This window comes from Taudactylus pleione, unplaced genomic scaffold, assembly GCF_031769625.1.
Source record: "Taudactylus pleione unplaced genomic scaffold, aTauple2 ptg000016l, whole genome shotgun sequence".
Lineage (NCBI taxonomy): Eukaryota > Metazoa > Chordata > Amphibia > Anura > Myobatrachidae > Taudactylus > Taudactylus pleione.
The window spans coordinates 2,965,960-2,981,069 of record NW_028284418.1 but is presented as its reverse complement, the minus strand read 5'-3'; the positions used below and the strand labels follow the sequence as shown (position 1 = coordinate 2,981,069).

General features: G+C 43.2%; 1 protein-coding gene across 1 annotated transcript in view; it reads right to left on the bottom strand.

Moving 5' to 3' along the window:
- Window positions 1-9,113, bottom strand: part of FSCN2 (fascin actin-bundling protein 2, retinal) — a 54,299-nt gene extending 45,186 nt beyond the window's left edge. The window contains exon 1 of the mRNA XM_088472917.1: window positions 8,188-9,113. Coding sequence (XP_088329043.1) covers window positions 8,188-9,013 — 826 coding nt within the window. The 5' untranslated portion in view covers window positions 9,014-9,113. The remainder of the gene's footprint in view (window positions 1-8,187) is intronic.
- Between the last annotated feature and the right edge of the window lie 5,997 nt (window positions 9,114-15,110).

Here is a 15,110-nt window from a genome sequence, read left to right as displayed (position 1 = left end):
GGTAAAATACTTTGACGCATGCACATAAATCGCTCAACTACAAAAAGATCGGCATACCATACTTCTTTACATCATGCCCTATGTATCTTCAAGGCTACATCACAAAATTCAAATATATGACATCAAGATCCAGATAGAAACTTGCCTCCTCGTAAAACCATCTACGCATGATCAATTCTTCATGAAACTATAATGTGTGCTGTCACATTATTTTCTACAATATATTTCAGAATCGGATTCCCTCAGAAGCCCTTCCTATAATTTACCCTTGACTTAAGTCAGACTCATAGGTCTATAATTTCCTGGCTCCAATCTTCTTTCTTTTTTAAACATTGATGCCACACTTGTTTATTGCCAGAGCTGTAACTAGACTTTTTGGTGCCCTGGGCCAGAAAGAAAGAACATTAGCACCACCCGGTTTCTCCCCACACACACATTTTTTAAATAGAGACATTAGGTGCGCGCCTCATGAAAAAGGGGTACCGATCCCTTTGTACAAACTGCCAGAGCCACTGTTATCCAGGTGTCACTGCCAACTACAATGTGAATCCAATGGCTGCAGCGATGATACACAATAAGTATGCAGTATAACTCACCAGCTCTAGATGTAGTAGAGCGCTGTGAAGCTGACCTACAGCAGAATTTGTCCATAAGAAAAGCCGTGGAAAAGCCTGGAGCTCACCAACTGAAGGTATAGAAAGAGTGCTACTTGTACTGTATATGCATCACATATCAGCGGGGGTAGGGGGTTCCATGTATGTACTCCTGTGCCGGCAATTGAACTCACCGGCAAATGTACTCAAGGTGTGCTAGTTACACCTGGGTCGGGACTCGTGGCTTTCTTTGGAGCTGCCATCAGAAATTGTGGGGCCCAGTACACATGTAACAGACAGGGCCCCCTTATCCTTCCCCACCCTGGCCTGTTGGATGCAAAGTCCCTACCCACATGACATATGTATATATATTTATAGAACACCTATACTAACAATTAGAACACTCCAAGAAAATGTATTTGGACACTAAGGGGTCTATTCATCATCACTTAATTTTTACAAAAGCAGGTGAAAATGCACAATGCGGGCTATGCATCAAGAAGGTAAAGCAGGAGACATCACAGATATCTCCTACTTACCTTCCTTTTGCGGAATGGCCCGCTGTCCCCATACACTAGTATGGGGCAGTATTCATTAAGCTCCGAAAATATAATATTTTCGGAGCTTGACTGTGGGAGCATTCGCCATCTTCAGATGGTAAACACTCCTGCTCCAGCATCGCAACCCGCTCCTTCCCTATGGGAAGAATGTCCGGGTTGCGAAGGGGATGCTTTCGGATCCCTCCGCCCGTCTGGCTCCTTCCGCCGGACGTCGGGGCTCTTGTGCGCATGCGTGACCTGTAGCTCGCGCACGCGCACCAGTGAAAGGATTCACTGCTCCGAAAAAGGAGCAGTGAAGCCGCTCCCAGGGGCAGCTGATTTCACATCAGCTGTCACCGCGCCGGAGCAATGATGAATTGCTCCGGCAGCCGCTCCTGCGTAGGAAGTCTGAATTATAACTATATGAAGAGACTTGTAACTGTCAGTTTAAAACCATTTCAGCTAGGCAAATCAACAGTGCATTCGGAAAGTATTCACAACGCATCAGTTTTTCCACATTTTGTTATGTTACAGCCTTATTCCAAAATGGAATAAATTAATTTTTGTCCTCAAAATTCTACACACAATACCCCATAATGACAACTTGTAAAAAAAATTTTTTACGATTTTTGCAAATTTAATAAAACAAAAACAAACTAAGAAATCACACGTACATAAGTATTCACAATCTTTGCTCAATACTTTGTTAATGCACCTTTGGCAGCAATTACAGTCTCAAGTCTTTTTGAATATGATACCACAAGCTTGGCACACCTATCTTTGGGCAGTTTCACCCATTCCTCTTTGCAGCACCTCTCAAGCTCCATCAGGTTGGATGGGAAGCCTCGGTGCACAGCCATTTTCAGATCTCTCCAGAGATGTTCAATTGGATTCAAGTCTGGGCTCTGCCTGGGCCACTCAAGGACATTCACAGAGTTGTCCTGAATCCACTCCTTTGATTTCTTGGCTGTGTGCTTAGGGTCGTTGTCCTGCTGAAAGATGAACTGTCGCCCCAGTCTGAGGTCAAGAGCGCTCTCTAGCAGGTTTTCATCCAGGATGTCTCTGTACATTGCTGCATTCATCTTTCCCTCTATCCTGACTAGTCTCCCAGTTCCTGCCACTGAAAAACATCCCCACAGCTTGATGCTGCCACCACCATGCTTCACTGTAGGGATGGTATTGGCCTGGTGATGAGCGGTGCCTGATTTGTTCCAAACATAACGCCTGGCATTCACGCCAAAGAGTTCAGTCTTTGTCTCATCAGACCAGAGAGTCCTTCAGGTGCATTTTGGCAATCTCCAGGTGGGCTGCCATCTGCTTTTTACTAAGGAGTGGCTTCCGTCTGGCCACTCTAATATACAGGCCTGATTGGTGGATTGCTGCAGAGATGGTTGTACTTCTGGAAGGTTCTTCACTCTCCAAAGAGGAATGCTGTAGCTCTGACAGAGTTACCATTGGGTTCTTGGTCACCTCCCTGACTAGGGCCCTTCTCCCCCAATCACTCAGTTTAGACGGCCGGTCAACTCTAGGAAGAGTCCTGGTGGTTCCGAACTTCTTCCATTTACGGATGACGGAGGCCACTGTGCTCATTGGGACCTTCAAAGCAGCAGAGATATTTTTCTGTACCCTTCCCCAGATTTGTGCCTCGAGACAATCCTGTCTCGGAGCTCTACAAACAATTCCTTGGACTTCATGCTTGGTTTGTGCTCTGACATGCACTGTCAAGTGTGGGACCTTATATAGACAGGTGTATGCCTTTCAAAATCATGTCCAAACAACTGAATTTACCACAGGTGGACTCCAATTAAGCTGTAGAACATCTCAAGGATGATCAGTGGAAACAGGATGCACCTGAGCTCAATTTTGAGCTTCATGGCAAAGGGCGTGAATACTTATGTACATGTGATTTCTTAGTGGGTTTTTTTTTTTTATTAAATTAGCAAAAATCTCAAAAAAACCTTTTACACGTTGTCATTATGGGGTATTGTGTGTAGAATTTTGAGGACAAAAATAAATTTATTCCATTTTGGAATAAGGCTGTAACATAACAAAATGTGAAAAAAGTGAAGCATTGTGAATACTTTCCGGATGCACTGTATGTGGTGTGCAGTCACACATCCAATCCCCTGCAGCCACACATACATACAGTTGATCTGCTCAGCTGCAATGGTTTATACTGTCAATTACAAGTAGCTTAATACTGTTAGAATTTGCAGGCTTCTGTTTAAGAAGCAGATAGCTTCATGTGTAAGGTGCCTGACTGCAATGTTAGAGGTGATGGGTTTGAGTCCCAGTATGACAGTAATTTGAAATGTGTACAGTTACTGTTGCTTTCAGGAGAAGGTACATAAATAGACCCTTCATTGTTACATCAGTTACACGATAGACATGGACCTAGCAGTTTGATTAATTCATATCCTGTTTTACATTTGTATGTTTCTGCTTGTTTTTCTAGAGCCGGTGAGTAAAGGTGCCCATACATGGTGCGATGCACCGTTTAGGGCGACTCCCATTCCGTCGGCAGACGGATCGTGCCGTCACTGCCGGCAATCGTACGGTCCCCGCAGACCACACAATATGCCGGCTTCCCCCTCCTTCATCTGAATGGGATCGTACATCGCATCCCAGATCAGATGGTTTTGCAGGAAGATCTGGGGATGCGATGTACGACCCTGCGGGAGCGAGCAGCACGATATCAGGTATGATATCGTACCCATATACGGCACGACATAGCACCTATATCATGCCGATCTGTCGGATCGGCACGTGTATCGTGCAGTGTATGGGGGCTTTAACACTATTAACATTTCTAACACAGGTAAGAGATACATGTGGTGTGTAGTAAGTATTTTAGGAGATGAAAGGACTTCCTGCTTACACAGTCATGATTATCACCATCAAAATAAGTAACATTGGGTTACTTAATGGGTTTATAGTCACATAATCCCCACTAAGTGACCGGTTAATATATACTGTAAATGAGTAACAATATTATAATAGACATAATCACATTATTCATTGAAGAACAGTGTATGGATGAAGCTGTTTGTAACTTAATAAATTACATTACTGAACAATTCACATTGCGCATATTTCGGAGCACTAACATGCTCATGTTATCAAAAAGAAGCTAGAATTGGCAATATGCACCTTATTCAGATGAATATTCCTAATCTATGTCTCTTATTTAGGGGGTGCTGGGATATGTAGTTCCACACCTGCTGGTTGGGCACAGGTTGCTGAAGCCCGCACTGCATATTCACAGTTTTCCAACATGAGATGCAGCTCTTTTCACAAGTAAAGTGATCTCCCTCAATGTAGTTGTCACATTTCAATACTAAAGAGCCTATTTATTAAAGTATATTTGTGGCACCTGTATTTAAGGAGTACAGGCAAATATTAAGTCAAGATGTAACATGGAGGGAAATCAGCAGTAATCACCAACAACAGCCCCCATAGGGTTGTTTGGGAGCCACTGTGCTTCTGGATTTATCAAACTCGGAATTCTTGGCCCCAGTCCCATGCCCGTGACTTCGGCTTGCGCATGAGCCGACATCAGCTGAGGGAACAAAGCAGGAAGTAATGTGATCTCATTAATTCTCAGTGATCTCAGAGACGGGCTCCTATCAGAGCCCCTGTCCAGGCGACTCACCAATGATACATCCTGGCGAATAAAGATTCCTTATTGCCGCGAATTGCGTTGATTAGGAATCCTTATTTTCTGGGACAGACTGCAAATAATAATAAATGCGCCCCATAGGGCCTTATGCAAGATGCAGGCACAGGAGCTATTACGGCGAGTCTACCTGTATTTTTAAAGTGGCAATAATTTAAAAAGGCAAAACCAACAGATGGTGCAGATTTAAAATGTGCAAATAGATTTATAATTGGGAAGGGGTTTGTCTAGCATATGTCTATCTTTCAGATAAATAAAGCTGGCCAGTATTAGTTAGCTACATGCAAAAGCATCTAGTACTTACCCTGCATGCAAAAAAAATGGTTTGCACCCTTTGCATTGCAACTTGGTTTATTCCAAAAACAAATTGCTCTTGTTTGCTCCTTTTTTTATTTATCCTAACTCTGAATCAGGCCTTTTGTACCAGTAATTATCCAAATTAGCCTCCAAGTGGTTCCATCCTAATAGGGCAGTTTCACAAGGGGGAATTTGTCTTAGGCTGTGTACACACTATAAAGCTGGGTACACACTGTAAGAATTATCACATGATATATCATTGCGTTGTGAATCGGAACTATCGTGCGGATCGTATATTGTCAGGGTCGGCGCTACCATTAGGCAGCTGCCTAAGGGTGCCGGCTCCTGGAGGGTGCCACTGAATCAATCAGGAAACTGAAGGATGTCTCTGTATGAGACAGACCTTGCACCGGCCCTGTATAGTGTGTACTCTCTTTTGCGGGTGCACGCTGGTCATTCATTGCATCGTCTCATCTGCTGTGCTGCACAGTAGATGGGACGATGCAATGAACGATGCCGTGCTGCTAAATGCAAAATGGGAGGATATATTGTGTGGTCGCACATCGGATCATAACGTGTGTACGGCACACATGATATTTCGTTCCATTGCGTATCGAGCGCATCATTTTATAGTGTGTACCCAGTTTAAGATTATCTGTCCAATCTGGCTGGTTAGAACGACATTCTGGTAATGGTTGATTCACATTTGCTCCCATATATTACCAGATTTTTGTTCCAACCTGCCAGCTGGCCGGACAGATACTTCTATAGTGTGTACCTAGCTTTGTCTGTGTATCTCTAAAGGTGCGTATCCACCAGCAGATAGTGGAACGACAGTACAATTACAACATTGTAATCGTACAGTCGTTCCAGTTCCCCTGTAGTGCCTACACTGAATGATAAGTCGTTCAGTGCAGGCAGCCTCCCCCTTCCCTGAACATGGTCAATCTGCCGTTATCGGCAGATTGACCAGCATGTTCAGGCGATGATTGATGTCAAAAACGACCAGCGGGAGCGCGCATTGCTGGTCGTTTTTTATGCCCGATTAAGGAGCGATTGAATGACAACGATATCGTTATCGTTCAATCGCTCATTTTAATCGGCAAGTGGTTAACACAGGTAAGAAATGTATGTGATGTAATAAGTATTTTATAAGAGGAAACAGCTTCCTGCCCATAGACTAGTGATTGTCATCATCCAAATAAGTGGGTTCATATTTAATTACATCATTTGCACTGAATGGCCGGTTAAATTATGAGTAACAATATTATAATAGACACAAGCACATTATTCTAGGAAGAACAGCAAGTGCATGAGGCCATTACAATTTCACAATATTTTGAATTATATTACTGTGCAATGAGCATTTCACATTGTGCACATTAAAACACTCATGGATAGATTGGTAAATTTTCACCTTATTCAGCTAAAAATAAATACTAAAACCTCATCTCAAGGGAGTGATAGGATGTGTAGATCCACACATGTGGAATGTCCACAGGTTTTCCAAGCTTATCATATATATTCACTATTATACAAAACAGGAAGGCCAGCACTTTGTACTATTCACAAGTAAGATGATCTCACTCCCTGTAGTTTTGCTACTCTAATAAACCTATATTCACTAAATATGAAACAATAAACACTCAATATAAAACACATGAGATACGGATCTTGTAACATTCCCAGATATGCAGTGCATCCCAAATCCCCCATGTTTCCATACCAATGTGTTGTATAAACATACATACCTACTCTTCCAGATTCATGGAAGAACGGGTGACACCAAGTTAAAATCCATAGCAGCTAATCAAATGTGGACATTTTTCTAGTGCAGTTTCCAAAATGGTAGCAAATGCTTGATTGGTTGCCATGGGTTACAGCACATTTGTGGACATTGCACCATTATTAAAGACGTCACTCCATACATGTGCTTGTTATCTAGTTTATGTGCTGTATTTTAGTAATTATCTATTCTAGACTACAATTGGCTCCTCAATGTGTTTTTCGGAGAATGTGCCACCTATATGATGTGATCAGAATATTCACAAGCTCATAATAGATGCCAACATTTTGAATTATTATACATTTTTATATTTGAAATTCTCTTTTTCAATAACACTACCAAAGAATTATGAGATATGCATTTTAAGACAGAATAAAATGAATTGTGTACTGTACAGTTTACAGTATTTAAAAGTAAGGATATTCTTGAGAGCAAGATTTTCTGTGTAAATATTTAAAATTGAGAATGGAAACTAGTTACAGGCAACTGTACCTTATATCTTCATTTTGGGCCTTCCTCAAACCTTTGTGTATACTTTTGTGAATTTAAAGAAAAACAAAACATTTTGTAAAGCATCTTGTTAATATGTGTAATTTATTATATGACTATATAAATAATTGAAAGTGAATTAAACCAGTGGCTGGAACTTCTTAAGCCATTTCAAAATCAGCATTGACTCATCTGCACATTGGATACGTTTATGCAGGACTTTTTTGTGGTAGTACTCAGTGATACGCAGTACTGACATCTTTTGTTTTAATTTTCAGTGGAATTTTTATTTTTTATAACTACTTCCAGAAACAGGAAGCAATCATTGAAATAATTTTAGAAATTAATAAAATAAAAATCTTGAGAGTTGTCCAAAGTTTAGAAGCTATTATAAATATTGTATCAACTTGTAACTTTAGGTGTGTACCAGTACCTTTATACATAGAAAACATACACTGCGTTTATGTAAGAAATATATACAGAAATATATAACTGTGGCTTTTCCTGCTTAAGTAGGATGTTGACTTATGCATCCTAGTATACATGCACCAAGCATGAGAAATGTCCCAACATGAAATTGAATGAATTGTATCCTTGTTCAAATGAAGTGAATTTATTTAAATGTGCATAAATGTATGGTGTAACCCATAGCAACCATCAATAGTCTGTAATGTTTCTAGTGCAATGCAGAAGATGAAAAAAAAATACTTTTTTGGTTGCAATGGATTATACCAACACATTTGTATTCATAACATCTTATTGTATAAAAAAAATTTGTGGAAGTGAAATTTATTTGGTATTTTTTACCTTGCCTGATAGATATATATCTTCTGTTGGATGCCATAAAAACAACTTGTGGGTGACTTTCCTCAAGATCAAAGAGTTCATCTTTGCCAGGCTTGGAGCTCCGCCCAGACTTCAGTGTACCCGTGGGTCCCATTGGCGTCAAGTACTTCCCACTACAATCCTTGAAGGCCAATTTCCCTGCTTTGAACTCAAGAGTGTAGCCTGTGCCATTATCAGGATCTTTAACCAGCTTCCCGTCATTACGCAGGTATCTGTTGTCACAAGTCTTCAAGCAGTACTTTTTGTCCTGATAGATCAGGGTGATGAGGGAGTGTACACCCCATGGAATATTGCTGTCTGTGGAGATTTCATCTTCTTGAGGACTCAGGTGTGCATACCTCCTCCTGCTGACACTAAGAAGGTTAGCTTGAGGATGGATAGCCAAATGTACAGCCCAGAGCTCTGTCTCCGTGATGGTCTGTGCAAAACATGACAGCTTGTCTTCTGAACCTCCAAAGAATCGCTTGTGTAAATCAGATTGGAGGGCCCATCTGCCATCTGACTGGGCAGTAATGGAAAAACGGCAATCTTGCTCTGGCTTCTCAGCCTCACATGACACATTCCCATCTTTGTCAGCAGACAGATATCTTCCTAGATGGTGGCTTTTGAGGTAGACCACTGAACTGTCCACCTCGTCCTGCTCTAAAGTCCATATCTGCTTCTTTTTCAAGCTTGGAGCAGATGCATAAACTTTGAAGCCAAACGCTTCTGCTGTCAAATACCTGTTATCACAGTTGATTAAGCCAAACTGAATCTTCAGAATTTGGTGTATCCCATTGGTTGGCATTGTTTTTTTTGTCTTCAAAATCAGTCGTAGGTTCACAAGCGAAAGTGACTTCTTGTACCGGCAATCCCTGGAGTGATCGCAAAGGGTAGGAACGTTGTAAACAGCCCTGGGAGATCTGGATTAAAATGAATGAACTTAAGAGAAACTCAAGTTAACACCCAATGACGCGGTTTTGATCCTTTTCCTGTTGCCTCTACATTGGGCTGTCTCGGCTGCCTTCCTATAATCTGCACATTGCCACGCTGCTCACATCTCCCTCCCAGAGCTGGACTTTCCTCTTCACATATTAAGCTAGGACGCAGACTGCTCAGCCAAGTGGTAGCTGCAGCCTGTTTAATTGGTTACATCTAGGATTACAAAAGCTCTGTCCCTGGTTTTCAATGAACCGCGAGCTGCTAGTAACCAATAGTGGAGCTATTGCATAAACCACAAAGAGGCTGTATATCGTGAAACAATGCTGCTTTTGTCAAGTTGCTTCTCAAATATTCAACTCAACTGAGTGAACACTTTCTCTTCACTTATGCAGGAGCTCTTTAATTCCTTTCAGCTCTAAGAAAAGGTTCTAATTTTTACAAACTACATCTTAGATTATTGTTCCAACTATAATAATAATAATAAAAACACACACACTTCTTCCCTGCTTCCTGTGTCTTTCCCCTGACTAAAATGTTACAGGTGGAAAAAAAAACAGTTGGGTAACCTAATCCTTTCCCTCCTCCCCATCAGCCGAATTCTGTCTGTATCTTTTCCTTTTTACACCTGTATACAATTACCTGCTTCTCTGATTCCTGTGGTTATTTCTGTAGGTCACCTCCTGGTCCCCATTCTGCAGCCCAGAGTATAATCTTCTTAACAATTATCCTGATATATTTTTTTTTAACTTTAATCCGTTTAGGCTTCCTATGGATCCCCACTGTGCTTTGTCTCCATCTGTCTATAACCCCTTCTAAATACTCATACCTGCACCAGAAGAATGTACATAGCCCACATGGAATGCTGACTTATTTTACAATAACTGTTAGCCAAAGTGAAGTTAGATGCAACAAGTAATATATTCGAACTACAGTTGACAGAATTATAAATTGTAATGGTTACAAGAATTTTATAGCTATGACCTTGAAAACTCTTTGGATCCTTGTTAAGGTCATTAGCCAGGATCTTATATTACACACCTCCCCTGCACAAATTCGCCAGGATCTTATATTACACCCCTCACCTGCACAAATTCGCCAGGATCTTATATTACACCCCTCACCTGCACAAATTCGCCAGGATCTTATATTACACCCCTCACCTGCACAAAGTGAGTCTGATTCAGAGCTGCACATAAGTTCGCTCTGCAGAAGGATCTCACAATTGTTTGCAACTGAACCTGCATCAGTCCCTGCATTTGCAACTTTGAGCAACTATTCCTCTCTACCACAGCTCCATTCGCCGTTTAGTAGGTGTAAGCAGTGGCATCATTCTGGGGGGGGTTGGGGGGCGGTACGCATCGGGTATCACCTTTAGAGGCAGTGACACCAATATGGCAGCTTGCCAGTGACGGGGAGCCTGGCGCTGCGCTGAGATGTTATTGTGTTGTACCCGGCTCCTGATCACTGAAAAGCAGCCGGCAGTGCGGGAAGAGACTCTGGGAGCAGTCGGGCATCTCCGCGAGTGCTGGACATGCCCCCTGAGTGATTTTAATGGAGGTGTACCAAGAGGCCACCCACCTTTTGGGGGCATGCCTCCGGTGCCCGCAGGGGTCTTTTGGCCGCACTGGGTGTCACCAACCCCAGTGATGCCACTGAGTGTAAGTGGGAGGCAACTGGACATTTGCATGTGGGATAAGTGTGCCATGTGTCATAGACATGTAGATGGAATTAAGGACTAGTCAAAGGTGAGCATACGCACAGACCTCTCTGACTTAAGACTGCTTTCTTGCACCAAGGATAGGGCTGGTGCAAACAGTTGTACCGTGGCGGTGCTGCCACATAAATGCAGCCAGCTCTGAATACAGATGGATATCAACATTTATTTCCAAGCACGTAATGTGGCCAAATTGCATGCAACTCTTAATCAGGCCCAGTGTAGTCAGCAAATAAATGGATTTTAATAATATTTACTAATGCTGCATATAAGTTGACTGATAACATAATTGAGACATATTGCTGCATGGCTAAACACATGCAGCATTTAGATGCACTAACTGCAATGAAGTCATGCCAATGTGTATTTCATATATATATAAATATATATATGTCTGATCTTGTAAATATTTACTCATTATTTTGCTCTTATTTATGTAGTACAATAAATTCTGCAGCACTGTACAATTAAATACTTTTATTCAAGCACTTCAGTCCCTGCCTCAACAGAGCTTGCAATGTGAATTCCCTATCCAGAAGCCAATTTAGCTATGTGTCTTTAGACCATGGAGTGGAATCAGGGCACCTGAATGAAACCCATACAAATACGTGAGACTGTACAAATTCCACACATATTGGATCCAGATTAGAGTTGAAGAATGATTATCACTGTGCCATATATTCATTATGGTGCATATACATGTGTGCCCATAATATGTTACCGTGCCCTGCATTTCCCGACTGGCCTCAAATATGTGACTTTCAACTGTCAGTACTCTGAGATACAATTTGCTGCAATTGAGTTCCAGCTGGCATTCATGTCGCTACCTGGAAACCTCATCGGACCACCCATTAGCCAGATTGCAGATCTGGCCTGAATTTAAATGTAATTTATGTCTGCAGCCACTCAGTTAGGAACTGATGTCATTGCCCGGAATTGCCTGCCTCTGAGTAGGAGGAGCTACTTTGTTCCCCTGCCTTGTTAAGTTGTTATTAGCAGCACCACTGCCAGCAATATCATGTAGACCGGCAGTTTATTTGTGCGACTCATGCAATGGCGCCACACCGTGCTTGCACACCTGATCTAACTGTGTGTGTGGTGTGGTGTGGTGTGCTGTGCCCAAGAAGAGGAGCCGTCTCAGCTGCGCACTGCAATGCCAGGAGGAGGACCACTGAGCAGTGAGTGTGAGAGAGAGTGACTTTCCTAACCAGTGCATAGTTGATCATTTGCAGCACTAAAGGAGCCCCATAACTTCTCAGTGTCTGCCATCATCTGTGAAACTACAGTGACCCAAGTGGCAACTTATTTTCCTCAAAAAATAAAATGAGCATGTTTAATTTTTTTGTCTCATTTGTTTGATTTTGTTCTTTTTATCTACTTGTAGGACTTATGTGAAAATCTGAAGTAGTTTTAGGACAAATTTCAGAAGAAATATATTAAATTCTGAAGGGTTCACACACTGTCAAGCATCACTGTATATATACATATATATATAGATATAGATATATATAGTTATATTAATATTATAAGAATGTTGTGTCTGTCTGTTCCAAGTTGGCGCAAAAATGACTGAACCGATTTTCATGAAAACTGCATTTTGTAGTCAAAACTCCTATAAATAACCTGCACCTTCTTTCTTCTCAATTTGTTAAGTTAAGGCTGAGCAATAACAAAAACAAAAGTTATTAGTATCATCAATGCAAGAGATAGATATGGCACCATGCGTGGGGACGGTAAAAGGTGGGGGGACAGGTGCTTTGGGCCCACGTTCACTACAATAGTATAAGCTACATAGCAGTCTGTGCACGAGGCACACAGTGACATTGGTGTGAGAAGGTGCTGCTGGTCATGTGGGCCACTCCCGCGACAGGTCCCCTATGCAAAGCAATACAACTATAGCATCTCAAATAAAAAAATGTAAGAGAAGCAATTTCAACGTGGGCGAAGCCACGGGCAACAGCTAGTATATAATGTATTAGATTCAGGTGTGGCTGGTGATCCCTTCAATATTCAACTATATATAAGTAAGACCTCATTGACATTGATAAGTGCCAGAGTGTTTCTGAAATGGCAAGGCATGCGGGGTGCTCAGTTTCAGACATGAGTACCCACTGACAGTGGTCCTAGGAGGCAAAAATCACGAACTGACAGGAGAGAACTGTTGGGAGGCCAAGACTCATCAATGTGAGGTCAACGAAGGCTATCCTGTCACAGAAATAGTGGTTATGGGAGTAATGTGTCATGACACAGTACATTGACCCTGCTCTATATGGAGCTAACCGCTGACCACCATCAAAAACACCTACAATGGCCACACACTTGTTGGAACTCAACCTTGGAACAATGGAAGAAGGTTGCCTGGTCCGATGGAACCCATTTTCTTTTGCATCATGTGGATGGACGGGTACTTGTGCGTCATTTGCTGTCAGGATGCATTCTGGGAAGAATACAAGCTGGTGGACAGAGGGCCTGATTCAGACCCGGTCGCAAGCGCTGAGCGCTCGAAACCGGGTCGATGGTGGCCCAGAGCGCATGCGCACGACGGACCCGGCTCTGTCGTACGCATGCGCGAGACCCGGATAGCGACGGGCACTCCGTCACTCCGGGTCTCGCACCAAAGGGGGTGTGCTGTTGATGAGTGACAGCATGCCCCCTTTGGTGGGCGGGCCAGGGGGGTGGCTGCCCAGACGGAGGCGTTCCCATGAGAGCGCCTACCGTCTGGGGACGGCCCCACTGACATCACAAGTGATGTTAGTGGGAGAGCTTTCGGCTCTGTTTGAGCCGAAAGCTCTCTGGGGCTTGCAGCCATGAGACTCTACCACAAGGGTCTTGTCGCAAGCCCAATGGTTGCGATGGTCTTGACCATCGCGACCATCATCCTGGCCGCTCGCATTAGCTGTGGGTGGCAACCCACAGCAATGCGAGCGGCCAGGAGGTCGCTCCATAAAAAAAAAAAAAGACGCCCTGATTCAGAGCGAGCGCTCTGTCAGAGCATCCGGCTCTGAATCAGGGCCAGAGTGTTATGCTTTGAGCAAAGTTCTGCTGGTAAATGCTGGGTCCAGTCATTCATTTGGATGTTTATTTTGTGCATACCACCTACTTAAACATAGTTGCAGACGAGGTACATCCTTTCATGGATTTAGTATACTCCGACACACGTGAACTCTTTCTGCAGGATAATTCGCACTGCCACACTGCACAAATTGAACGAGAATGGTTTGAGGGACATGATGAACAGTTAAAAGTTTTGCACTGGCCTCCAAATTCCCTAGCTCTCAATCCAATCGAGCATCTGTGGAATGTGATGGATTCATGTGAAAGGGGTCACTGCCAGTGGTACCATTTTGACAGGATGCAATCCGGAAACCCGACAGCCGGCTTCCCGATTGCTTTATCCCGGCGTGGGTTAAATGACAGGCGTCTATATCTAGACACCTGTCATTTTCCCGACGCTGGGAGACAGGCGCCCGTCATCCCGATTGAAGGGATGCCGGGCGCCGCGAGCGGACAGCCGCGGGTGGGGGGAGGCTTAGGTTTAGGGCACCCGGGGGGGCTTAGGGTTAGGCACCCCCCGGGAGGGTTAGGGTTAGGCTAGGGGGAGGGGGGGGTTAGGCACTTAGAGGGGGGATTAGGTTTAGGCACCCTTAAGGAGGGTTAGGTTTAGGGGGTTAGGTTAGTTTTTACTTACCTATAGGGCGATCGGGATTTCCAGCGCTGTCGGGCTTCCGCTGCCGGGAACTCTGCTTCTGTTGGCCTGCCGCTGCCGGGATGCGAACTGCCGGCCACAGGGCCGGCGGTATTTCATACCGATCCCCCTTTTGACTGTAAGCTCCAATGGTGCAAGGACTAATGTAAATGATACAATATTCTCTGGAAAACTTTGCGGAATATTAGTAAACTAATAGTAAATAGTAAACTATAATAATAAATTAGCAATTGGTAAACACAGCTTGTAAATAACATCAGACAAACATATTATTATCCAGTTTGTGAATAACTGGATCTGTGTCCAGTTTAGCTACACACATGCAGAGCCTGGCCCTAGTTGGATAAATCTTTTTATCCCTGAGTTAAGCCAAACAATCATATAAGAGAGAGAGAGACACAACAAGTTGTACATTCCCATCATTGCCGGATGAAATCGATCACTATTTCAGTTGGGAGATGAGACCATTTCCTGACACTCCCATCCCGTCCACAGTGTCATGCTGCAGCCGATGTTGTTTAATTTCAAATCTCCAGTACAAAC